Consider the following 27,997-nt stretch of genomic DNA (forward strand, 5'->3'; position numbering starts at 1 on the left):
ATTTCCCTCTGCCCAGCACCAAGGATCTGGGACCTTAGGTCCAAGAAAAGCGTTGGCAATGTCTGACCACAGGAATGGGTTCTCGAACTGGGGAGGACTGAACCCTGGAGACCTGGTCCAACCCCTACCTCCAGTGTGTGGCCTGAACCCGTTTTGGTTGTACTGCTAGGCTGTGGCCCTGCCCAGGCCTCCAAGGACTGGCTGCTGTTAAGCTGTTTAAAATCCCTGTAGGCCTCAGATGGCAGCGACACCAGGGACTCTGGCATAGTCCCCAGCTCTGGCAGGAGTCACCACAGCTCTGGCCTTTAGTTCTCTACAGGCTGGAGTGTCAACAAACTCCACAGGATACAACTTTTTCGAACCAAATTTACCCTCGCGGTCTGAAGTGACCAGTGGGCCCAGGAGACTTTTACATGTGAACAGAACCTAAGCCACCCTGGCAAATATGAGACGTGTGGTCACTGCAGGAACCTGGCCAGCAGCAGACCAAAGCACAGCCAGCAGGGGAAGGCTGGGGCCCGCAAGAGTTGTGTTACAACAGGACACCCTTCAGTTCTCTTTCACTTCCTTAAAATAGCAGCAGAGAGGCTTTTGTAGACCGAGGCTGCCGCAGTTCACAAGAGTTCGTGGCCGTTTCCAAACCCCACACTTTATTGCCCTAGTGGACCCACTCCCTTATCTCAGCCCCCAGAAACTGCTAGCCTGTTCTTAAAACGATACAATTACCTTTTTAAATGTTCTAAGTCACCGGCTCTGGAGCTTCTTTGCACTTTGGAACCACATTGCGGGAAGGGACTTTAAAAATACTGATGTCTTGATTCATCCCCAGAGGTTATGATTTAATGGTCTTGGGGGTATGGCCATGGCATGAGGACTCTTAAAACTCCGCAGGTGATTCTTATGTGCAACAAAGTTTAAGAATCACTGATGTAGGTCATGTTGATGTCAGTCTTCACTTAAATCCAACAAGACCCCAGAGCTAAAAAGTTCACCTGAAAGAAACCCCATTCCCAGGCCTGCATACTGACCTGCCCTGGCTCACAAGAAGCAAAGTGGTCCCTTAACAGGGGCTTCCTGGAGAAAATGTCTTGACCTAAAAGAGTGATTCAAGCTGCAGGGATTTAAGGTAGCTACCAAGGTGAGTTGTTAGGGGCAGATGTGCCCCGCAGAGCTGTCCATCAAATCATATCCCAGATGGAATCTAGAAAGCACATTTCAGGCAACCTCTTCTCTGTGCCTCCAAAGGAACTATGGTTGCAGGACTCACTCCTATTGATAAATCTACCCCATTATCCTCTGTGAGGCAGCCTACATTGCTTATATCTGTGAAATAGGTGGGTAATAGGGCAGGTAATATCACATTTATTTTATTCATACCTGTCTCATTCCACAAAGGATATGGGCTCTCTGTACCCTTCTGTTAGAACTGTGGGTAATTACACTGTATCCATGGGTTGAGTAATTCCCTTTTGCCAAAGATCTACTCAAATGCTATGGAAAAAAACATTTTGTCTTCACTGCCTATGGTCCCAGCCTGGGCTTGGCAAAGACAGGAAAACAGCTGCAAGCACACAAAGCAAACTTTCTCATGTGACCAACCTGGAAAGAGAGAGGCCTCAGCACGTGACACAGACTGGCACCACAGCCTGCACTTGTGACTTGAACTTAGCTGAATTGGACAAACACGTGGGAAACACTGAGGAAGCCCCTGTCAAGAGGCATGCTGCCCTCGGTGCCACAGGGCATGCCTGCTGTGGCAGAGTCGCTTGCCTGCTGTATGACTTCTGTCCAGATTCCAGAATATTTATTAAGGGCCTCAGTGTGTTGGAAATCATTCACTGTAAACCTAACACAAGCAGCACTCCCAGAAAGCTTTTATGCTTAGGGTATGTGGGCAAATACAACCTGATGGGGTTATTTGCTCAGTGTCACTTTTATTGAATTTAAAGCAAAAAGAGAGAAACAGAGGACAGCAAGACAAGGGGAGGCTAGAGTTGGGGGTCCTCACTCTTAGACTAGTTTTCTGGAGGAATTATTGTTTGAAAGGCCTATTGAAAGGTCTTGCACAGACATGAAAACTGGCTAAAGGGGCAGACTGTTATTTTTAAGCTGAAATGATGAACACATTGACTATAAGAGTAGGTGAACAAACATACATATTTGATGTTTCCTTGGGCGATGGAAAGACCGGCATTTGTATTTTCTAGCTGTATCTTTCACTTTGTAATTGTGTTACTCATCTAAACTCTAGAATGACAGCTGTAAAGACTTGTGCATGTTTCACAGTGGTGAAATGAGAATTAAATGATGTGCAAACACTCTACACCTGGAAAGTGGCATTCAAATGTTAACATTTTCACTTTATTATTACACCTGCCTAGCTTAGTGGAAGGGCTAGGGGAAATAGAGGTTAGACCTCAATAAGGACAGGGCTAGGGGAAATAGAGGTTAGACCTCAATAAGATATAGTACTTTAAGCCAGGTGTGGTGGCACATGCCTGTAATCCCGGGTACTTAGGAGGCTGAGGCAGGAGGATCTCTTGAGCTCTGGAGTCTGAGACCAGCCTGGGCAGCATAGTGAGACCTTGTCTCAAAAAAAAAAAAAAAGAAAGAAAGAAAGAAATATTAATAGTACTTTAGTTGGGCAGTGAAAATAGGAGAATATCAATAGACATTTGAAAAAGAGGGAAGAGCTTCAGCAAAGGCCAGGGGAGAGAAAAGCCAGTGGTGAATATTAGGGGCTGGTATATAACTCTAATTGTGGGAGGGAAGAGGGCAGAGTTACAGTAAATGCTGGGGGGGAGTAAAAGAAAAGGCTTGAAGTAAGCTGTATCAGAATGTGGTCAGCCTTGAGAACCAGGAGGTTTGGGGGAGTAATGGACATTGTTGAAACTTTTCTAATGATATGCTCTTGCTCTCATCTAAGCTCCTGGAAGATACCTAAGGCAGTGACATCTGGGTAAGGATGCATATGTATTTCCACTTCTACACACTCTTCCTGTGTGTGATTAGAGGGATACCATATTGTGAAGGGGCTGTAGCCTCACTGTCCTGTAGAACAGCTGCCAAAGCCACAGTGCTCTTTCTCCCAGCTGTAATGCATTACTTCAGAGGCAGCTTTCTCTTTGTCTGGAGCTTGTAAATGATTTGGTTTCCTTCATTCCAGGCATAGAGCTGCTTATCTCTGGGGTTGTAATGGATCATGGAGTGACTTCTTGGTCTCTTGGGGAAGAACAAGTTGGGCAAGTCCTCCTCACTGATAGTGCCCAGTGGATCATAGACACAGGTGATGCGATGAGGGCCCTGGCCTCCAGTACGGTAGACCACATAGAGAACCCCACACAAGAGGAATGAGGCTTCAGCATCCTGGCTTCTGCATGGGGTATCCCATGAATGCTCCACTCCCAGTGTGCCCGGCTCAATCTTTGTGAGAACCAAATGGCTATGAGTGCCTGGCCCGGAGTGGATGGCCCAGAGCCCATGCTCATCCACAGCCAGATCAATATAAGTTGAAGGGGAGTGCTGGTAAACCAATGCTCGGCCTACCCCTCCTGGGAGCAGCATTCGATCTTCCACAGTCCTCTTCTGCAGGTTATATTTGATTATCTCATTAGAAGTCGCTTGGTTGTGAAAAAATAGAAAACCTTTGTAGATCACTTGGCCTGTTCCCTGCCAGGAAAGTGTTAGGATTTGCTTCCGGGGAGCTGGCTTGGTGTTATCCTCCATGAATGCCCGTATGTTTGCAAATTCCCAAACAGTGTTGTTTCTGGATCCAATTAACAAGTACACCTTTGGAGAGTTATAGACAGCATCTTTCATCCAAGAGCCATGTGTGTCCATCATCTTCTTCACTATTTTCAGAGACTTTATGCTCATCAGCATGTTGTCACAGCCTGGCCAAACAGGAGAAAAAGGAGAGATTACTTTAAAAACATGAGCTGTCTGCTTTCTGGAAGGCTCACTGTGCTTGGTAAATCTTGTTTCCTTTCAGGTTTAATACTGGTGGGGAATATTTTCAGTTCTACTGTGATATGACAGTCCTTAGAAGAAGGGTTTCCCTTGGAAAATCCTAGAGTGAAAATGCAACATAGGCATGCATTTTGTTTCCTTAAGAAAAAGGGCATTTAAATCCCAGCAAGAAGCTAAGCCCATTCTTTCACCTCCTTATTTTCACAGATTGTTTTTTCCTTAGTGTCTATAATAGTTATTGTATATAGATCAACCACAATTCATTGTATGACTCAATGAATGAAAGAATAAATAAATGGTCTCTGTTAAGGGACTTGCTATCCAGTTCTAAGAGTCAGCATTTTATTCACTTTAGGATATTAACAGCTATTTGCTGTTTCACAGACCGTGTTCACTGTCTAGAGCACTTGGGATTGACACAGTGAGAATGACTTAGGTGTGAAGACACTAATTCAATTCCATTTACCACGATTTTATTGTACTGTGTACTTAGGTTACAATGTTTCCAGAATGGTTCTAAGTATGGAGGATAAAAAATACAATATCAACCCTACACCTCGAGGAGATTATCTCCTAGTGAAGGATTCTGACCCTTAACATGACTACAACATTATAAGAGCTCTATTTATTTATTCATGAATGTATGAATGAATGCATATAGTTAGCAGACACCGGATACCTACAAGGAGCAAGATAATGAGCGAGGTATTATGAGCTGGGGTTATGAGCATAAACTGGGCATGGTTCTTTCTATTAAGTCCAGGACTAACTAGAATATAGGGAGTAAAGTGGAATTTTAAGAATAGAGAAAGGAAATGTCATTTGATGCAGGGAAGAATCTGTATTTGATTTGGTCCTTGAAGGATAAATGGAGTTGAATACTCAGAGAGGAGTGGAGAAGCATTCCAGACAACAAACAAAACCACTTTCAGGAAAGTACTCTAAGATTAGGTAAAGAAGTGTAGAGTTTAGACCAATACAAGCTAATGTTTGATGTTGCTTCAAACTAGATATATAAAGCAAAGTACAGTTGACCCTTGAACATGAGTTTTAACTGTGCAGATCTCTTAAAATGTGGATTCTCTCCTGTCTCTGCCAGCCCTGAGACAGCAAAGCCAACCCCTTCTTTTCTTCCTTCTCAGCCTACTCAGTGTGAAGAGGATGATGAGGATAAAGACCTTTATGATGATCCACTTCCACTTAATGAACAGTAAATCTATTTTCTTTCCTTATGATTTTCTTAATGACATTTTCTTTTCTCTAGCTTACTTTATTTTTAGAATAAAGTTGCAGTGCTCTTTCTCCCAGCTATAACGCATTACTTCAGAGGCAGCTTTCTCTTTGTCTGGATTTGTAAATAGGAAAGGACCAGATTAACATTCACAATATGTGTTAATCGACGTTTACCTTATCAGTCAGTCTTCTGGTCAACAGCAGACTATCCATAGTTAAGTTTTGGAGGAGTTAAAAGTTATACATAGGCTGGACATGATGGCTCACACCTGTAATATCCCAGCACTTTGAGAGGCTGAGGTGGGCAGATCACAAGGTCAGGAGATTGAGACCATCCTGGCCAACAGGGTGAAACCCTGTCTCTACAAAAATTAGCTGGGTGTGGTAGTGCGTGCTGGTAGTCCCAGCCACTTGGGAAGCTGAGGCAGGAGAATCGCTTGAACCCAGGAGGCGGAGGCTGCGGTGAGTCAAGATCATGCCACTGCACTCCAGCCTGGCAACAGAGGGAGACTCCATCTCAAAAAAAAAAAAAAAAAAAAAATGTTGCACATAAATTTTCAAGGGTCAGCACCCCTAGCAACCACATTATCCAAGGGTCAATTATAGTAGATTGAAGCCATCTCTATGCCTGGAACCTTAAGGGCCAGGCTAAGGAATTTGGATTTTATTCCATAGATGGAGAGATACTGAAGTTTTTGAGCAGGAGTGAAATAAAGGCTGTCAAGACTGTTCCGCAAGGTTAAGCTAGAAGTCCTGTGTATGATGGACATTTGGAGTGAGACCAAAATCAGGGAAATCAATTAGTAGATTATTTCTTTAATCCAAATGGGATGATAAATGATCTAAACTGGAAGAAAGGAGAAAAGTGAAGTAAAATGAAGGAGTTACAGTTTTCTAGCTCCTCAGTGCCACTTCAGGCTACTATTCTTCCCACCTACAGCAAAATCTCTTCCTTTTTAGTATTCATGCTTTGTGTCTCATGCTGTCAACTCCTCCCAGTCTAAATCATTGGCAATTCTCCAGGACACTACCCTATATGCATGGAGCATGTCCACCTCTTCAATTCCATGGAAACTTACTTTTAAACCACATTAGCATCCTTCTCCAGGGTTATACTCTGATCTCCCATTCCCAACAACTATTCCGTATCTGAAATCGAAAACCCCAGTATCCCACTCACCATGGTTATTCTTCCATTCCTCACTCCTTTGCTCATGCCTTCCAGTCCCTTGGCCTCTACTTTCTCCCAGGTCATCAGCCCTCTCTTGACCTTGCTTTCTTTCCTATACAGCCTAAACCACTCTAATAGCTCTCTCACTGGCATTCTCACCCATCAACCCCTAGTTATGCCACAATATCCACCCAACAAAAGTCCCTGGCTCAGAATGAGTTCAAACATCTGCCTTGTCCTGGAGTTGAGTGTTGATGGAGGAGAAAATCTCACAATGGTGTATATTGGTGCCACTAGACATAAGGGGTCTCCAGTGTCAACTGAGCCCCAAATACCATACTGGTCTTCATGGTTAGCCCACCATCTTCACATAATACTAATATCTTCCCTACCCCACCCCACCCATCCTGCCCTGGCCAGTCCCTTCACCAACAGCAGATTAATTCCTTTGAAAAAACAAATACCATTAGACATGAACTCTTTTCACTTCCTGTCTCCTCACTTATAAACTTTTCTTTAGTTGTTCCCCTGTTGCTACCCTCACACACATCTTAGAAGAAACTGTGTCATTTCTCCTGTCCAAGACTAATACATTCACTTGTAGTGTGATCTCATCTTTTCCTGGCTTCTTCTAGACTTCCTTGATGAATTATCCCTTTTCTGTTATCTTTAATTTCTCCTTCATTACTAGATTCTTAGCCTTAGCTTATAAGCATCTAGCCTACATTAAAACAACAACAATTCACCTTCAACTAGGCACCTTTTTCTAGTTGCTTCATTATCTCTTTCCATCATTTTATAGCCAGCTTCTCCTACAGAATAGGCTATACTCTGTAATCTACATCTTCATCTCCCATTCTTTTACTTCACCATAACTCCATAGAAATTATTCTATATAATGTTACCAGGAACCTCATAACTGAAAACTCAAATAGATATTTTATGTCCATATTTTACTTGATCTTCCTGGAGCATGGTCTGTTCTTCCTCCTTGAAGATTGATGTGAATCAGGATAAGATCAGCTCTACTGGTCATTTCAAGAAAAGTCGGTCATCAGTTCTAATTTTGGACTTTTTTTTGGAGACAGCTTTTTAACTCTATTAAACAGGCTAGAGTGCAGTGGCATGATCTTGGCTCACTGTAGCCTCAACTTCCTGAGCTCAAGCAATCCCCCCACCTCCTCCTCCTGAGTAGCTGGTACTAAAGATGCATACCAACAGGCCCAGCTAATTTTGTTTATTTTTTGCAGCAATGAGGTCTACTATGTTGCCCAGGCTAGTCTCAAACTCTAGGACTCAAGTGGTCTTCCTGCCTTGGCCTCCCAAAGTGCTAGGATTACAGGCGTGAGATACCACTCCCAGCCAATTGTGGACTCTTGTTGAGACTGCCTTATCAGGCCATCTGTTGTGAGGTGAGCAATGTCATGGAAGCAGGGAGTGGTGGTCTTGCTAGGAGCATGAGGAAACTTGCAGGTCTACCGCAAATCCTGCTGAAGTTTCTTTTATGGGTAGGAAAGAGTAGTCTTAATAAGAGCATAGGAATCCTGGGCCTCCCTCATTGACTTCTGGGTGTGAGGTGGTGGAATGATAGTTAGATAGAGTCTTTAAAGGACAACTGAGCACTCTGAGGAGCTCCTTCAAATCCTTTGAAAGGCTTTGGTATAAGAAGCTGGATGTGGACCGGACACCGTGGCTCACACCTGTAAGCCCAGCACTTTGGAAGGCCAAGACAGATAAATCACTTGATCTCAGGGGTTCAAGACCAGCCTGGGCAACAGAGTGAGACCCCATTCCTACAAAAAAATGCAATAATTAGCCGGGTGTAGTGGTGTGCACCTGTAGTCACAGCTACTCAGGAGGCTGAAGTAGGAGGGTCATGTGAGCTCAGGGGGTAGAGGTTGCAGTGAGCTGAGATCATGCCACTGCATTCCAGCCTGAGTGAGAGAGCCAGACCCTGTCTCAAAAAAAAAAAAAAAAAAAAAAAAAAAAAAAAAAAAAAAAAAAAAAGTTGGATGTGTCAGCAGGTTGTCATTTTCTTAATCAGTGCTTGGGTTCTTAAAGCCCACTGAAGGTCAACTGGAGTCATAGGACAAGAAACAGAATGAAGGAAAGAAGACTGGACAGGAGGAAGAGAGATGCACAGTGAGATGGGTCCCAGAGGTTCGGAGGTAAGCAAGCATGTTAGCAAACTGCTTGTTATATGCCAGCTGTGGGCAGCAGTCCTATCACGCTTTCCATATGACTATCACACTTTCTCATCTCCCTGCAAGCCTCCATCATACCCTCGCATGGAGATCTTCCCACTTACTCCATGAGAAAGTAGAAGCAATCCTAGGAGAACTGCACCATCTCCTGCCTGGACTACTGTGGCAGCAGTCTCCTATATGGTGTTCATGCCTCCATGCTTGCCTCCCATAGTCCAATTCCCACAGCAGCCAAAGGCATGCTTTTAAAATGTAAGTCACATCATGTCCTGTGTCTGCTTGAAACCCTCCATTGGCTTCTCATTTCACTCAGAGTGAAATGGATAAAGCTTGGGTCTTTACCTCCAAAGCCACATGTAAGCTGTTCTCCTATTGCTTCTCTCTCTGTTCTTCCACTCCTTGTCCCCTACAACTTCTCCACCTTGTTCATTTTTTTCTACCACACTGACTTCTGCTATTTCTCAGATTGTACCAAACACACTCCTGCCTCAGGAACTTGGCACTTTTTGTTACCTCTGCTTGGAAACAAATATCTACATGGCTTCTTCCCTTGCTGCCTTTAGGCCTGTTCCAAATGGTCCTTGATCATTTAGACCTTTTCCCATTACCCTATAAAAAAGGCAACCCTCTTCTCCAGCTCTCCAGGGACTCCTTTACCCTAGATCATTTTTCTCCATAGTGCTTATTTTGTCTGACATATTATACATTTGTCATTAGCATATTATTGCTTGATTCCCCTCAATAAAATGTAAACGCCGTGAGAGTATAAGCTTTGTCTTATCTGTTTCATTCACTACTGTATCTCTTGTTCTTAGAATAGCATCTGGCATATAGTAGTTCCGTATTTTCTGAATGAATAATGGATTTTCAACAACCAAATCCATCAACAAACTGCTGCTGACCCTGCATTCTCTGCCGTCCTTCTTGCGTCCTTTACTTTTGCAGTGGATCTCTTACCCTTTCACCTACTCAAGAACTTATGACCTGAAATTATCTTCCCTTTCCTACCTCAGTAGTCTCTTCCTCCCTATTGGATCATTCAGTAAATCATCCATCCTGGAAAAACCTACTAGCATGGCCCCATTTCTCTATTCCACTTTATATTAAAACTCCTTGAAAGAGGCGTTTCCTTACTTCCAATGATCCTCTAAGCCATTCTATTCAGACTTCAGTTCTCCACTGGTCTAAACTCTGCTGCCCATTTTTCTGAATCAGTCTCTGTCAAGGTCACCAACAGCCTCCATGTTGGCAAATCCAAGGGTCAATTCACAGGATTCATCCTTATCAACTTTACAGCCGAATTTGATTATTTGGTCAATATTTTCCCTCGAAACTCTTTCTCTTCCTGATTCTGGGATATCTCCCTCATGTTTGTCCTCCCATCTTTCTGGATTGTTTTTTATTGGTGTCCATTGCCAGTTTCTCCTCATCTTCCTCTTTTAAATACTCTATCCTCAGGCCTCCTCTTTTCTTTGTCTACAATCACTTTCTAAGTCATTCCATTCTATCTCTGAGACCATGGAAGTTCTAAATAATGATGACTACCAACTTTGTATCTTCAGCCCCTGTCTGGATATCTACTTAGTCCCAAACCTATTTATCCACCTGCTTATTCAATGTCCCTACTTGGATATCTTCAAACTTAACCTGTCCAAAGCAGAACTCTTACTTTTATCCTCCAAACTCTCTTTCTCCCTACTTTTTCCAGTTCAGGCAAGATCCATAAACCAAGTTTCTTACTTAGAAATCCTTGATTTCTTTCCTTCTATTCTCCAACACCAGCAAATCCTGATAGTATAACTTCTCTTGAAATTATAATGTTACATAAGGCCAGGAGCGGTGGCTCACGCCTATAATCCTAGCACTTTGGGAGGCCAAGTTGGGCAGATCACCTGAGGTCAGGAGTTCAAGACCAGCCTGGCCAACATGGCAAAACCCCATCTCTACTTAAAATACAAAAATTAGCCAGGCATAGTGGTGCATTCCTGTAATCACAGTTATTTGGGAGGCTAAGGCAGGAGAATTGCTTGAATATGGGAGGCAGACGTTGCAGTAAGCCGAGATTGTGCCACTGCACTGCATCCTGGAGACAAAGTGAGACTCCGCCAAGAAAAAAAAAAGAAAAAGAAAAATTATAATGTTACATGAAAATACTCAAATATACATCTCACTTTCAACCTACTACCTCTTTTTTCCCTGGAATCCATTCATCATCACTTTTTGCCTAGACCACTATAATAGTCTCTACTTTGTCTCCCTGATTTTATTCTTACTTACCTATAGTTAGTATGTTCTCCATAAAGCAGTATGAGTGATCTGTTTGAAAACATAAATTATGTGACTGGCCTGGCTAAACCCTTTCTATCATATTTAAAATAAAATCCTAAACCCTTGCCTAAGGAATCTACATAACGTGGCCCCTGCCTTTCTCTGTGACTTTCCCTGATACCTTTCTCTCCTTGCTCACTGTGTTGTGATTACATTGGTTGTCTTCCATCCTGCCAGGATGTCAAGTGTGTTTCTGCCTCAGGGCTCCCGCACTTGCAATTTTCTGCCTAGAGTGCTCTTTTTCTTGATCTTCCCACAGTTAGCTCCTATTTAGCCTTCAAGTCTCATTTTCAATATTATGTCTTTAAGAGGCTTCCTGTGACCACACTATGTAAATATGTCCACCCAAAAATTGTCTACTCTAGCCCTTTTCTTATTTCCTTGAGATTGCTTATCATATTCTTAATTATTTCATCTGCTTTATTTACTAGCTCATTGTCCTTCTCTCCCGCTCCCAGGCTTCTAGTCTCTGCTCCTTCATCTTCATGGATAGTGTCGTATCCCAGTGCCTAACTCAGTGAGTTGGGGGTTCGTAAATATCTGTTGAATGAATTTAAAAATAGTCTCATTTAAGCAGATATTATTCTAAAGTCTAAATATTACTGCACTTCCAGAGTTCTGACTGCAGGCCCATCTTAAGTAAATAATAATTTGTAAAGTACTTTAAAGCTTTTAAGATACTTTCAAACCCATTATTCCATTAAAAAATCTGACCCAAGGTTTTCATGAAGGGAATACATGGCAGAAGTGGGGGTGGGAGCAACCCTAGCTGGGAAGAGCTGAGTCTCAGGAAGTCAGTCCTTTCAGTGGTCATGACATCACTGGCTGTTCCCAGGGACACAGTGGCCTTGCCTGGCTTACACTGTGGCCAGAGCCAGACTTGGAGGCAAGCTGTAGAAGTCTCTCAGCCATCAGCTGCCCCCATGCTCCCCTGCTGACATGGTTCATCAGCCTGAGGGGTTGCTTTCTTGTGGCCTCCAGGTCAACATTGTCCTGGGTCAGCCCGGGTTATAGGAAGCCAAAGCCCTGGGGAGTGTGGAGAAGTCTGGGACAACAGGGAACCTTATGCATTGCAGGAGCAGCTAACAGAAGGACCCCCTGACACACTGAGCTACTGGGGTCCATAGGCTGCAGTGCAGAAGGATGGGGAATGATCTGCCCTGTTTGCTAGGGCCACCCCTCCACCTGAGCCCGAAAGAGCTTTCTTCAGTTTCCCAAGCCTAACCTGTCTCATGTGAAGCCTCTGCTCTTCCCTGATTCTATGCTGATTACAGAGGATGAGTAAGGGTTTAAGCCTGTGAGTGACCATAGAGGACTTTTATGGGGTAAGAGGGAAGGTCTATTGGCTGTGAGAAAAGCCCAGAAGCTATTCCTATTAAGGAACAAGCACAAGGGCTAGAGAAGTTAATAAATATCCAACAAATATATCTGACATATAGTATGCTTGGTACTGTGCTAGGCACTTTACATTAACTAATATAATTCTTTTTTTTAAGTTTTTAAACATTTTTTATTTGATTATTTTAGAGATAGGGTCTTGCTACGTTCACCAGGCTGGTCTCAAACTCCTGGCCTCAACCAACCCTCCTGGCCTTGGCCTCCCAAAGTGCTGGTATTACGGATGTGAGCTACCATGCCCAGCCCTATATAATTATTATTTTTTTAACTTTTTAAAATTTCTATTTTTAATTGACAAATAATTATATATATTGGTGGGGGGATACTATGATGTTTTAATATAAGTTTAAAATGTAGAACTCACAATTCTTACAATAAGCTTAAGTGGTAGATGTTTCAATACTCATTTTCCAAATGAGAAAACATTAAGGCCTGTATAAATTACCTGGAAAGGTCACACAGCCATAAAGGGGGATGCGGTCCTCTGAGCTCAGTCTGAGCTGGGAGGCAGCCAGTCAGGACCCCTCCAGCCAGCCCCAAGGGCACAGTGATGTGTATGTATGTATGTGGAGGGAAAGGATGAATAGCATCTGGGTGTGCAGAACGGTGGATGAGGGCAATGGGCTCTCTGGGACCTAGTCACAGACTAGGGGCCTTGACTAGGAAGCCCCCAGCCTTCCCATCCTTCTTGCCTGAAGAAAAGCCAACAGGCTTGCAGCCCAGCTACGGAGGGACTGTGTCTAAGAGCAAGGTCAATTAATGTCTCTCCCATAATAAAATGTTCATTTAAAATACAGTAGAAATGACTGGGCCCAGTGGCTCATGCCTGTAATCCCAGCACTTTGAGAGGTTGAGGTGGGAGGATCCCTTGAGTCCAGGAGTTCAAGACCAATGTGGGCAACATAGTGAGACCTCACTCCACAAAACATACAAAAATTAGTTGGGCTTGGTGGCACACTCCTGTAGTCCCAGCTACGTGGGAGGCTGAGGTTGGGAGGATCACTTGAGCCTGGGAGGTTGAGGCTGTAGTAAGCTGACAGTGCATCATTGTATTCTAGCCTGGGCAACAGAGGGAGACCCTGTCTCCAAACAAACAAATAACAACAACAAAACAAAACAAAACAATAAATCAGTCAATAAAATAAAATACAGCAGAAACCAACACAAACTGCTTATTTTACCCTCTTCTTTTCTAATGCAGAACCCTTGGAGAAGTAACACAAGAGTGGATATATGGTTTTGGTCAGGGAAACATAGTTCTGGAAAAAAAAAAAAAATTCCCCCCATGTTCCTTCTGCTTCTCCTATTCCTTCCTTTGTAGATGAAACCCAGGATTTGGAGTCAGAGATGTGAGTGGTCTGAACTCAGCCTTTGGCTCTGTGTGTCTCCCCAAAAGTCCCTTTGTCAACCCAACCTTGTTTTTCCCAGCTGTAAAACAAGAGGTTTAGGTTAGATGCTCTCTATATGTAGTTTTCAGCGCTGATACTCTGTAGGTTTTATCAATTCCTTTTCTTTTGGAATTTGAGGATAATATATTAATTTACAGTGTTCAAGTAAAAGGGTAAGTTAAAACTCCCTGCTGTGCTTCTCTTGAGAAGAGATAATTAGCAGGAAGAAAAGGTTGGGGAGGGATGGGAAATAAATTTGAAACCTTTGGGTCCAGCCAAGATGCAAATTTTTTTAACAGAGACAATGACATGCAGGGTTTCCCTGGCAAACCAGAGAATGAGAATCTGGGTTTCCCCCTCAGGCAGAATTGCAGACAAGCAATTAGGATAGAATTTGGCACAAGGCCTCACAGTAAATTCATACACAAGTATTACTTATTTGAATCTTTTCATATAACTTGTAAATTCATACACAAATATCACTTACTTTAATCTTTTAAATACTTTCCCCTGATTTAATAGCAACACTTTCCATATCTGGTGAGACGTATTACTTTATGTGGGAGTCACTCAGTCTGAGTTAAGGATCAGAAACACTGGTCTGGCTGCTGGTGGAGAATGGCTTGGGGATGGGGAAGGACAGAGGGATACCAGGTAATGAGTTTGTAAGTATGATCCAGATGAGAACTATCCAAATAGTGACGGATATAAGTAGTTAGAAAAAGGAGAGATCAGGTTTTAATAACTGATTCAATTGAGGGAATCTGTTGATACCAAATCAGACTCAAAAATGCGATAGGGTACATGAGATAGCAGCAGAGAAGGTTGGCTTGGGAAGAGTGATGAATTCATTAAAGAGAAGAGAATTCTCTTAAAACCCTGAGTATTTTGACTGCTTCCTGAAATGCTGTTATAAAACTTGACTTTTTCAACCATCTAGATTGTATTCATGTTCATAAACATTTGTCAATACTAATCAGCTGATAGGTAGGATGTAGGCACTGAGATGACAAAGATGATGGCTTTCAGACTTGTAGTCAGATATAAAATATCTATAAAATTGTCAGCATGGACTTATTCTAAAAATTAGGGGTATTTCATGATTTCGCCCACGGAATAAGTTTCAGATATCTCAGCATAGCATGCAGAGTGCTTAATCAACTTCCTCTCTTGTCACTTCCTCATCATGCTAGTCACTAGTCACCAAACCTGCCATGGCTTCCCACAAGTTTTAGACTTTGCTCAGACTTCTCCTTAGCTCTCCTTTGCTAACTTGGGATACACCTGCTCATTATTCAAAACAAAATCCTCTGCTCCTGCAGAGCAGTTAGGTCATTCTCATCTGCGGAAAGCATTCTGTGCAACCCCTTCTAGGGCAGTTATTATGCTGAACTAGAATTGATTATTCACTTTGTTTCCTTGCAAGCACTTTAGACTCTATTTATCCTAAGTGCCTGGGACACAATATATATCTCCCTCAGTAGTCAATTTACTGCTTACTCTCCAAACTCAGAAGCCAATTAGATTCAGATTATGCAGAGTTTGTCAGTTTCCAAACTTGCTATCCCAATTCATGCTGTGCCAGCCTAGAAATCAAATAGATTAGCAGGTGATATTTCGCTGAGTGCTTCAGTGGATGGGTAGTAGGAAAATAGGTACTGTATAAAATTCAGTGAGCCATGGGGCAATTTGGCATTGCAGAAGGGCTGTGAACCCAGGGTTAGGGCTTAAACAGGGCCTGGCATACAGTAAGTGCTTTATATGTTGGTTTTAGTGAATCACACAGAATCCTTTATTAAATCCATATCATAGGTTTTTCTAGCTTTCCAGCACTAAATTCAGAGTATTCCATGGCACCCTGTCCTGAACCCTAACAGCTTTATTGATAATAGCAATAAATTATGAAAAAGAAACAGACTTGACGCATGGCTTTTCACATGCATAGATATATGTTGCCCAAAAACATCAAGTTGAGAACTTCAATGGAGAGTGTGGAAGCTGCGAAGATGTGTGAGGTATGAGTGTGAGTCCAGCCTGGCTCCACCATGGGGTCCCTACAGTTGGAGTCCAACACAGGCAACATAGACAACTTCCTTACAATGCCTCCTTCTGGAAGAGGCCAAGTCTCCATAACCCCTTTCCTTAGTTTATTTTCCTCTATAGTACTTATTATATTCTGTCTACATATTATACATTTATCTGCTAACATATTTATTGTTTGGCCTCCCTCAAAAGAATGTCAGCTCTAAAAAATGAAAGAAAAATAAAGCAGGGGCTTTGTCTTATCTGTTTTTCTTTTCACAGATGCATGTCTTATCCTGGAATAGCATCTGGTACATGTTATTACAATTTCTCCATTTTAATTATGAATATGATAAATGGTCAATAGTTATAACCAGCCTCAACAAAACCTATTTGGAGGCCTGAATAATTTTTATGACTGTAAAGGGTTTCTGAACCTGACAGTTTAAGAACTGTCCTAAAGCATCCAGGCTCGTCAACACTCACATAAAGCATGAAAATGGGCCATCCTCTGGGGAATTTATTTTTTTGAGACAGGGTCTTTCTCTGTCACCCAGGCTGGAGTGCAGTTGCATGATCAAGGTTCACTGCAGCCTAGACCTCCCAGCTACATTGTAGCTGGGACTACAGGCACATGCCACTATGCCTGGATAATTTTTTTATGTTTTATAGAGATGGTGTCTGGCTTTGTTGCCTAGGCTGCTCTGGGGAATTTCTGATCAGTTTCCATTTTCCACCAATTATCTGACTGCAACAACATTGTAACCATTCCAAGGTTATAATTATGAACTTCTTGTTTTTATTTATTTCTCATTTAAAGACTGAGCTGATTTTTGCAGTGTGTGTGTGTGTGTGTGTGTGTGTTTCCTGTAATATTCCAAACTGAAAAGGGTGGAAATGCTCTCAATTTCTAGCTGTGGCAATGCCATTCGCCTGTGTGTAGTTAGAAGACACAAAGTCATTTTGTTGTTTCCCCATGGATTCTTCCTGTGAAGTACATCTCATTTCATCCTATTCTTTTTATCCTTTCTCAACATGTGATGGTCTAGGGCCTGCTTCCTGAACCTGAACTTTGCAGCCGCCTTCTCGCTGGTTCTTTGGTGGATACTTCTTCAAAACTGCTAATCATACCAATGCCTGACTCATTGCTTTCATGTAGATGTTTACATATTTTAAAATCAGGCTTGATTGCTGCCCGTTTCCATGGGCATTGAGATGAAAAGCCTTATATGGGTATAACTAGAGGTCATAGTATATGGGTGAGCTTCAGAGCCATACTTGGAACACCAAAGTGTTAAAGTGACCAGGCTAAGTTCCTAGGGACCTTGTGTGCTTCTGCTTTCTCTCTTAGACATCTGCCTCCGTCATGAGGCCGGGCCAGGTTAGCGTCATACAGGAGCAGAGGCCACACAGAGGGCAGCTCAGTCACCCCAGCTGAGGCCATCCTCACCCAGCTGTTCCTAGGCAATGTGCCACTGACTGCAGGTGCACAAGTGAGCCTACCCAGCCACCCTATGGACCCCTGAGAAATGATAAATGATTGTTGTCTGAACCCACTAAGTTTGGGCATGGTTTGCTATGTAGCATTATCGTGGCAGCAGATAACTGATTCAGGGTGGGGTGGAGATTGTGAGTAGACACAGAGGCAGAGATGGATCTGGTGTGTCTGGGGTGGTGCATACTCCTTATGTGGCAGGAATGTGGGGAGAGGAGATGGGCTCTGTGGAACTCTCTAAGCCACAGTTTCTTCATCTGAAAAGGAGCTATAATAGTATCGACCTAGCAGGGTTGTTGTGGTCATCAGACAAGACATCAGATTTAAGGGCTGAATGCTATCTCTGGCAAATAGTTTCCTCCACTTTCGAATAAACGATTCTTTCAGGTCAGAAAAGATTGATCCCCTTCTCTGTTCTACGCACAATGCTAGACTTAGGGAACACAGCATAAATGACTCAGGCATGCATGAGGTATAGTTTACGTTTTCAGAATAGCAGGTGAGATGGACAGAGCACCAGACAGATAGGGACAGGCAGCAGCGGCACAAGATGCTGAGGGATGCTCAAAGTTGCCGTGTTCAATTGTTGGCTTCTTATCCACTTTTATGATAAAAGTAAGCACAACACATATAGTGGATACCATGGTCACAGTTTTTATTTAACTTGTAAATATTACTTTCATACTTAAACCAAAGAGAGCCAGGCTGGCAGGAGTCAGGTTGTAAAGGACTTTCTTTATATGTTATTTTGTGGGGGTTGCTTTACCCTGCAGGTTTTGGTTGCCATTGAAGGGGATAAAGCAGCGATGTGGTAACTCTGGCAAGATTACTCTGTGGCAATATAGGATAAGCCCTAGAACAGGGAGAAATGGGAGGCAGGAAGGTCAGCGAGGAGGCTTTCATAGGAATCAAGACTAGAGATGGTGAGAGAGCAGTGCAGGTGGAAAGAGTACACTTGAGAGAGATTCACAAGGAAAAATCTACTGGATATGGTGACCAATCAGACGAGGGCCAAAGGGAAGATTTCTAGCCCAGGAAAGTGTGTGTGTGACTATTCTGTTAACTGAGCAAAAAGTGGGGAAAGCACAGGAATTTTATTGTTTAAAAGTCAATGAAGAAATGGCAGGGAACTAAAAAACAAGAGGGTAGGGAAAGAAAATTGGACCTTCTTGGCCAGAGTTTAAGAATCTAAAACCAGTCTGTTTGTAAGTAGGAACCATCATCCAATAGTGACCAGGAAAACTAACATGGTCTTCATACTGTGACCCATGATAAGATCAGAAACAGCTAGAACTTCTAAGCCCAGGCACCTACTCTCACAACAGAAGGCTCCTACCTCATGTGCCTCCCTAGCAGTCCTGGAGATGGCTTCACTGGGTTCAGCCTGTTTCTTCTGTGTCCCCTCAGCCTCCCCTACTGCCATTCTGCTCTGCACCTTGTGGCCAGAATGAACCTCCTCTGAGCCCCGATACTCCCATTCTTATCACTACTATGTAGACAGCACAATGGAAGAGGTGAGTGTGTGCAGGACCCAGCCTGTCTGGGTCGAATTGCAGCTCTGCCATCTATTAGTTGTGTGACCTTGGACAAATGACTTATCCTCTCAGTGTCTTTGTTTCCTCATCTATAAAATGGGAGATAATATACAGTACCTATCTCACAGGGTTATTGTGAGTATTGCATGACATAGTCCAGTGAGATATGTAAAATGCTTAAGGATTATGTGGTACATAATACACATTCAGTAATATTAATTGCCGTCGTTCACATTATTCTGATTCCCTACAGCTTGCAAGTGTCAACTAGTTTAGCACAAAGGAGCTTAGCTCATGTCTGGTCCTTTCATCGCCTCTACAACTTCCTCCTTCACCTGAGCTCCATTGAACAACTTGCTCCACAAACACACTGAGCCCAATTATGCTTGTGCTGCACCATGCTGTTTCATTTTCTTGAAATGCCCTTTACTTGATTCTCCACTTAATTAGCTTTTTTCCATGATTAAAACTCAGCTTGAGGGCTACTTTCAAGATTCCGTAATCCCCCCATCTACATGGCAACCCTGACCATATCTACTTGATGCCTGTACCGTGTGCTTTTGTGACATCCTTTGCATCCCTCCATCAGAGCCATTATCACTCTGAATTTGTCTAGACAGCTTCTCCCCTTGGCCGTAAGCTTTTTGAGGACAAGAATGTTATCCTATCCAACATTCCATTTCTAATGCCTGGCACAATGCCAACATATTTCTAGAATTCAGTTGGACATTTGTTGAATAAATAAAACAACTAAGTTATAGCGAGAATGAGTGGATGTTCAGGGCACCTGGAGCCACAAGCTAACCCTCTGTGAGAATCCGTAGTGATGGGATTGGAGGTATCCTCATAGACCACAGGCCTTTCAGATGGATAAACAAAAGAAGTGCTATGTACGTAGGTCTTTCTGAACCCAGCACAGTGATCCATGGGCGTGGCTTCTCCAAGGGAAAGCACAGGATAAGCTGTACTCTACACATACGTCCAATGTTGCTGTCCCCGTGAATGCAGAAATAGCTGGGTGTACGCAGGCACATGTACACGCACGTGCACACACACACACGCACCTGTACTTACACTTGCATTTATACTTTCAATCCCTTCTTTTGTGGTAAACACATCTGTTGCAAATTAGTTATACTTCTTTTCATATTTTGTTCTGCTCATGACAAACTAATGGACCTTGAGAGTTGGCTAACAGATACATTTTATTTGGTTAATAGCGGGGATTTTTGTTTAGTTGTTTTGCTTTTAATGGTTTTGAATATGGGTCATGCACACTTATAAAACCTGGATAGATCCCGGAGGCTTTAAATATGTTGCAACAGACTTTCTTATTTGAAACATGATCTAGCAAAAGATATGACTTATTTAATTCAGCAGGGTGAAAATTACTTGAGGTAACTTTCATGCACCCTTGCAATAAAAAGAACTGGATGACAATAGGAAATAAAATAAAATCTGCCATAATGGCTTATTTTGACTGCCTGGAGAATTTTTCTTCACAGACTATTTACAAGTGAAAAAGAGGTTAATACTTGTATGCACACAAGAATGCAGCCTGTGGAATCTTCCAAAGAGTATCAGTTGGATAAATTCTTAATCTGGGTGTCTGAGGCAATGATTCTTTGTCATAAGTTATAAAGTGCAATGCAAAATTTTATTTTAATAATAGTTATAGTTTCAAAGACTTGGAATAATTTTTAAAAATAAGTTAGACTTAGTGTTATAGTCAAATAGTGTTCACTTCTTTGCATCCTAAATTGTGTATGTGTGTAAATGAGAGAAGAAGAGAGAGAGGGAAGAGTGGGAAAGTGGGAGAGAGAGTTAAGATTCTAAGATTGTACCTACCCCCAAAATGTCCCTGAGTTGAAGCCCTCATGTGAATGTCATTTGGGGATAATCTCTAAATAAAGGTTGAAGATTTGAGAACAGCTTTCTAGGGAATGGCTTAATTATAGAGCCATTTTATCTTATTATTCTCAGTACTTGGCCCTTAGTAGTTGCCTGAATAATATTCCTAAAATAAGTGAGAACCGTTGAAATTAGTACTAGAATTTCCTGGAAGTCTCCTGAGATATAAGGTTAAATTTTCCAAGAAAATTGTATCATCTATTCTGTAGGGGGGTTTACAAACTCTCTAAGACAACGCATACATATGAATGAAACCCTCTGAACTGACCTCTGGCAATGCCTTCCTAGCCCATAATCCCATGGTTTTTGCCCACAGAAGGGTGCTAACTTGAGTCTTCAGGATTTTAGGGGAAGGTCTGTAACTGGCACAGTCTCTATAGGCCAAGGTTGGAAGACAGGAAGATCAGAGTCGTCCAGGAAGAAGGCAGGTACAGGTAATTAGTAGCACCAGCTGAGCCTATCAGACTAAAGCATTGTGATAGGCAGAATTCTTAAACAGTCCCCAGGATTTTTACCCCCTGGTGTATATGCCCAGTGTAATTCCCTTCCCTTGAGTATGGGCAGGACTTGTGCGTGTATGACAGGACAACACTCTGTGATTGCATTACATTGTAAGACAAAGGTGAAGGAATTTTGCATATAAAAATAAGGTTCCAAATCAGTTGATTTTGAAGTTATCAATAGGAAATTATGGGTGGGCTGGCTGAATCACATAAAAGCCCTTAAAAAAGGGACTAGGCGCTTCCTAAAGAGAAGCACTCTCCATCTACTTGAAGGAGCAATAGATGTGTTGTGCAGTGCCTACGGCAAGGAGAGGCTGTAGGAGCTGAGGATTCCAGCCCTACAAGTAGGAGCTGAGGGTTCCAGCCCTACAAGTACCAGCAGAGGACCCAGCTAAGCCATGCATGGACTCCTGACCCACATAAACTCTGAGGTAGTAAACGTGTCTTGTTTTAAGATGCTAAACCTATGGTAATTCGTTGTACAGCATGAGAACTGATATAGGCATAGTTACTAAAAGAAATGGTAAAAAGCAGGAGTGTGCATAATATATACAATACAAAACAGTACCTAACAGGGGAATAAATTGACTTTCCAAAGTCTACTCATAGATGGAGAACCTCTAAAAATAATAAGCTGGAAGGGCACTAATCACACAGTTGTGCTTGTTTCTAGGTTTGTCTTTCCCTAAACTAAGCTCTGCAGGGGCCTCTGCCATCATTATTTCTTCTGTAAACAATTTCTGTGGCCTTCTCCATGGGAGGGCATGACCTAGACTCTGTTAATGCAGAAAAGAAGATGTCAGTATGTTTGTGGAATGACTGAGGAGTCAAACACATACAGACTTGTGTGGTCGGGTATGTGAGATGCTCCCTGAGAGGAATGAATGAAGTGCTCCAGGAGTACTGTAGGCCAATCTGCCTGGCAGCCCCCTCACCTCTATCCTTACCCTCATAGGTCTTCACAAAGAATTCACAGCATTTTTGAGTCACAAAGGATTGCTAGGAAAAATATATATAAATATATATTAATCATATACATTTTAATATATACATATATACACACATACATAAATATATGTATATGTATATTTAAACTGCATTTGGGTAAGTTATGGGAGAAGGAGCTGGAGATCAACTTGCATCACTTCATAAAGGGCCTTTCTTATATAAAAGAAAGCTAGGAGATTTCAATGGATTTTTTTGTTGTTGATAATTGATGGTAAATGACAAAAATATGTTCCTCACAGAGGAGAATTATGATCTATTTTGTGTTGTGGAAAGTCTACATGACAGCAGGCAGACTGTGGGAGGCAAGAGAAATGGTAAGGAAGCTAGAGCAGGATGCAGACGTGTCCTACTTGGTCCTCCATCCCTCCTGTGCAGCACAGGGCCCATACAGTAGTGGGAGGCAAGAAGTATTGGCTGATTTGCAAACCAACACAGCATCAAATGTGAGCTCCAGAGGCAACAGACAGGGATGCAGCAATCTCTGATAGGTTCAGAAATGTTTTCATATACCACAGAGCTAGGAGAGGGGATATTTCAGAAGTGCAGTATCTGAGGGGCAGAGGATGGGGGTTGAAAAAGCAAGTCCAGTCTCAGGACCTCCACTGAGCTCTAGCTGGAATGGGAAGGGGTAATCTCAACACCTGGTAGGCTGCGAGTGTCCAGGGACCAGGGACAGCTCAGGAATACAATTCAGCACAACTATTCAGACTTAGGGTCCTGCCTGACCCTCCAGTGTGAAAGTTCAGACACATTCTAGATCAGGCCACATTAGCACCCAGTCCTCTCCATGAGCATTCTAGGAAGCCCCTGTTCATCTCGGTTGGCCTATTTCCTTCCCTCACTCTGTGCTAACCCCCAGCTTCTCCCTCTTTGAGGATGATTCATCTCAGGACAAAGTCAGGGCCAAAAAGGATTGCTCACTTGACCTATTGCTTCATATTATAGGCAAGGCACCCTCCTCTCTTTCTTCTGACTCAGAGATAAGATGTTTTTTGGGTTTTTTTTTTTTTTTTTTTTTTTTTTTTTTTTTTGCCTCCAAAGCTTGACTAAGCCCTCTGCCTGTGTTGACAATCCCTACATCCATTCATTTATTTGTTTTAATTATTTAATTACTCACTGAAAACTATTTATTGAATAGACCTCATTCTAGGCACTGAAGACACAGCATTGAACGTGAAACTGGGGTTCCAAGTTCTCATAGAGCTGACATTACAGGTAGGGAGGTAGGAAATAAGCTGTGAGCCAATAAATGAACTAAACAGTTTCAAAATTATAAATGGTCTAAAAAAATCATACAGTAATAAGTGCTCCCAAACTCCTTTTGAGTTTTCCATTTCAATATATTTCATACCAACCATTCGATGACCTAAGCCCAAAACCTGGGAAACATCCTAGAGTCATCTCTCTCACTCATCCTTTACTTTTAATTAGCAGTCAGAAAGCCATGTGGATTCTAACTCTCAGTGGCTCTCAAATCCACCTGTTCTCTGTCCCATGACACTTAATGCCAACACTCTCACTTGTTGCCCAAATTATTGCAGCATTCCCTGACTGGTCTCCTCCCTCTAGTTTTACCCTCTTCCTTCTTATCATGCCCTTGTTTAATATTGCTCAATAGTTCTCTGTAGTTTCTCCAGTGAGCTTCAACTTCCTTTATCTAGCATGCAAGGTCTCTCATTAACTGGGTCCTGCTGAGCTCTTCAACCTAGTTTTCCTACTGTCACCTCTCTAAAAAGCTTTCACTCAGCCATATTTGCGGGTCTACATGTCAAGGTGCTACAGTACCCTCATGCCTTTGGTACATTGTGCCCTGACTTGAAGTACCCTCTGCTCATTCTTTTCTAACTTCTTTGTTCAAAAATCAGACCAAGTGTCACCTCATTTAGGAAGACTCTTTTCCTTATAGTGATCATGAAGTTCTTAGAAGGATTTCATTGAGAAGGTACGTGAAACTTTTAGTACAATGATGGCACTCAGCTTATATGTCATTTCCCTGATGGAGGTTCTTGAATTGGAACAGATGTAATTAGCATGTAAATAAAGTCTTCCTATTTGTAATGAAAACATCTCAGAATACAAACCCTGAGGTGGGAGATTTGTCTCCCTCATTGTTTTAATGAAATAGACTCATGCACAGAAAATTTTTCTTTGTCATTTGTGTGTTTATTGCCTGATACTGTTTATTATAATTTGAGCTGCTACACATTATTCTTAATGGCCTGGAAGTGATTCTGATGGATCACAAGATTAGACCACATCCCATGCCTATCACCATCTCAGACAGCACACACAGTAGTAATTCACTGCAGTTTCCAGCCCTGAGAGTTGGCTGTTGCCATTTCCAATTTAAGACTGTTTCTTGGTACGTTTGCAGATGCTATCTACACCCTGGGTACTGGATGTAGAATCCACCGAACTGCCACTTTCCCTGAAAAAATCTGGGACCACACATCTCCACCAAATCAAGGTTTATCAGGAGGTGGTCTCCTTGGGCTGACCTTTGACACTATAGTCTTGACCTTCTATGGAGTCTTTAGGCACTCTGTGTGAAAGAAAGAGTGGCTTTCTGAGAATGGATTTCCCTTTGGACACCTGTTCTCTTTATAGCTTTCTCTCTCAGCAATGCACACAAAAGCACACCTCCAGCTCTTTCATTACTCTACGATGCTCCCTGACTGCTCTGAGTCTGTGTGTTTCTGAGCATGATAGCCCCTAGAAGGGCTAGGAAAAGATGCAGTTTTCTTACTTGCATTCAGCAGAGTCCGGATCTTTTTCTCTTCTTCAGCTTCTTGGAGCAACATTTCTGCCAGTGTCTTGTCCTCTGATTCTATGCACTCGTCAGCTTCTCGAAGGTATTGTATGTAGTCAATCTCCCGTTGGGCACGTTCAACTCTCAGTGCCAAGTTACCCACCGCACTCTTGTACTCACTTGTGTAGGTCTGACATCTTCCCAGCATGACAGATATATTTTTTGAGAACTCTTGGAATTCTTGAATGTATGCCCTTGTTGCTTGGGTACATTTTTCCAGCCCTTGCTTCAATCAGAAAATAAATTTGCAAATTATTGCTTGTTATTTAAATTACCCAAATAATATAAATAGCTATCATTTATAGAAAAGGATTAGAAAATTATACATAATCGAATAGGAGAAAAATTGAAATCACCCCTAATTCCTAAATTCAAAGGTACTATTGATACTTTAGTATATCAGTTTTTAAAAGTTTTCCCGAGCATTTAGTCATACATATGTAAATATATTTTTAAAATGTGATTTTACTATATGTTTTGTATCTTTTTCACCTGTAGATATATTGTGAACATACTTAGATACCAATTAATGTATACCTATACCATAACTTTAATGAGCACATTCCATTGAGTTGATATCCCGTTATTTATTCTTAGACTCTTTTTGATGTATATTTACAGTTTTTAATTTTTTGTCATTCAATCAATGCTGAGAAAAAACTTTGTATTTACATCTTCATCAGATTATTTTAAGGGAAAAAAAAACCTTTGTATTTACATCTTCATCAGATTATTTTAAGACAGATTTCCAGAATATCCATCCCTAGCACTTGGCACAGGGCCAAGCACATAATAATACTCAATAAATATTTGCTGAACAAAAGAACAAATGAATGGGAATGGGATTGCTTCGTCAAAGAGAATGTCGACTTAAAGCTCATTTGCCATAGTTTATCAAAATGCTGTCCACAAATGTAAAAATGTATGCTCCAAACAGCAATATGTAAGGCTGTTTATTTTGAAGGGAGAAAGACAGAAAGACCCAAAATACTTCCCTAAATCCCTACCCTCTTTTTTCCTACCCTTCTGACACTGGCTTCTCAGGCTGGGAATGCTATCACTGTGTTGTTAAGTGTCTGCGCTGGCCAACGGTGACTGCCACATGCGACTTAGCTTCACCTCAGGTCAGGACTGGGGTGGGAAGATCTTGTCTTTTTCAAATCCACATTCATAACTATAAAAGGATTAGTCTGTACTTTATACCCTTGACAAGTTCTTAAGGTATTGAAAGACAATTTGCAGGGATTTGGCTGGCTTTACTCCCAAGGCAAGTCGGTGCTAAATGCAGAGGGATCCTGGGTGAGCATCATTCTGGCACTTCTAAGGAGGTGAGGCTCAGGAGGGAGCAAGTGAAGAAGCACAAGAGGCTGCTCGTCTGGGAACACTTCAGCCACTGCCTCCAGGCCTCAGCCTGTTGGCTGGACGCCCTTAGGAAATGTGTTTGGCCTGCTGTGTGGAATTACTTTACCCTGACTGTAACTAGAAGAACACGTAATTTGGACATGAAGATTTTTCAGGAAAATGTAGAAAATAATTGTTAGCAATAAGAGTGTCTTTGAAAGAAGATAAATAATTTATCAGTTTAGCTTGTACAAAAGCAAGTCATTAAGTATGAATAGTCAGTGCCAGGGTGTGGCAAAGGCTAGGGTGGAGGGTTACATTTGTCCCTGGGAGCCTGTCCAGGCCGCCAAAATGTTGGGTTTTGCACATTTTAATGAGGTGGTAGCCCGAATGCTTTCTTTCTGTTTAACTTGGCCAAAATCTGCTCATTTCTAAATCTAAATCCAGTTCAGCAAAAGAAACTAAGACTTCTCAATACATCAATATCATGACTTTTTACAGTGACCTAATGGTTTATCATAAAAGACAAAAAGAAAAGCTGAAATTCATTATCAGCCTGCAACACTAAACATGAAGAAAAAGTGACCAACATTTTTAAGTTTCATATTTTAAAAAATGAACTATGGTGAATAATAACATTTTAGATACATACCATTATGCCAGGCAGTATTTTAGCTATGGATTAAATCTTCAGAATAGCCTTACAACATAAATTCTACTGTTATCCCCATTTTACAGACGAGACAAACTGCCAAATCAGAGCACACAGTGCAACTATGCTCAAGGTCTGGGAGTGGCACACTGGACACTGGAGTTGGGCTCTAAACAGCTAGATTATGAGCATTTTGAAGTGTAACTTTGGCAATGTGTCATTTGCTATCTGGGAAAAATACAACCCAGTAGATAGAGAAACATGGGTAAAATAAGGTATTTCCGGGAGGCCTGTTCCTTGTCCAAGGTGTACAGATGCCACCTACCTCCAAGACTCGAAAGCGCTGGTAGATGTAATGCACCATTGCTGGGTCCTGAGCACACTGCGGCGGGGGCAGAAAAGCTGCAAGGAACAGAACGAGCAATGCAGAAGCTCCTCGAAGGGCCACCATCATCCTGCAAAACACCAACCAGGGTAATCTCTTACGCTGTGGCTCTCCTCAAAGAAGTCTCGAGGGTTCCAGTGGTGGTCTCCTGCTTTCTATCCACTGCTGTGGCAAATCCTCTAAAAACAGCGTTTTGCACAGCAGAGAGCAAAGTCGGCTTGTTATTCCACCCGATGCATGAGCTCAGTTTGCCAGCTAGTGATCAAGTCCAACTGTTGGTATGTTGGTCCCTGAGGCCTTGCAGACTGGCTTGTGGCAGAGAGCTCCCTGGGTCCAGCATCTGTTGCCCTCACCCTTGACACATGTGGACCCTCCCCAGGCTAGTGGTTGCACGCTGCTTCCAGGCTTAATTGTGTGTGCGTTGGGGTGGGGGGTGAAGATGGCTTCCCCCCTATTCCCTCGCCCTAGCTATTTCCTTTTTACTTTTGCTTTCCTCCTCCCTAGTGAATTCTGCAGTCCAATCACAGGCCTTCCCCAACACAAACCACCCCCAACTTTTCAAAGTTGGAATCTCAGTTTAGCTTCTGGCAGAAATTCCCAGGATCCTTTTCCCAGAAGTCCTACTGGGAGACCCCACCCCTCATC

At 42.3% G+C, this 27,997-nt stretch overlaps 1 protein-coding gene across 1 annotated transcript; it reads right to left on the reverse strand.

Annotated features, from left to right (window-relative positions):
- Window positions 1–1,342: 1,342 nt before the first annotated feature.
- OLFML1 (olfactomedin like 1) lies at window positions 1,343–27,995 on the reverse strand. Its single transcript, XM_050756255.1, has 3 exons — window positions 27,293–27,995; window positions 24,912–25,200; window positions 1,343–3,893 (listed from the first exon to the last, which is right to left on the reverse strand). Exons 1-3 carry the CDS (start codon window positions 27,419–27,421, stop codon window positions 3,103–3,105), a joined length of 1,209 nt encoding a protein of 402 aa, XP_050612212.1. The 5' UTR covers window positions 27,422–27,995; the 3' UTR covers window positions 1,343–3,102.
- Window positions 27,996–27,997: the final 2 nt, after the last annotated feature.

Source organism: Macaca thibetana, chromosome 14 (assembly GCF_024542745.1).
Source record: "Macaca thibetana thibetana isolate TM-01 chromosome 14, ASM2454274v1, whole genome shotgun sequence".
Classification (NCBI taxonomy): domain Eukaryota; kingdom Metazoa; phylum Chordata; class Mammalia; order Primates; family Cercopithecidae; genus Macaca; species Macaca thibetana.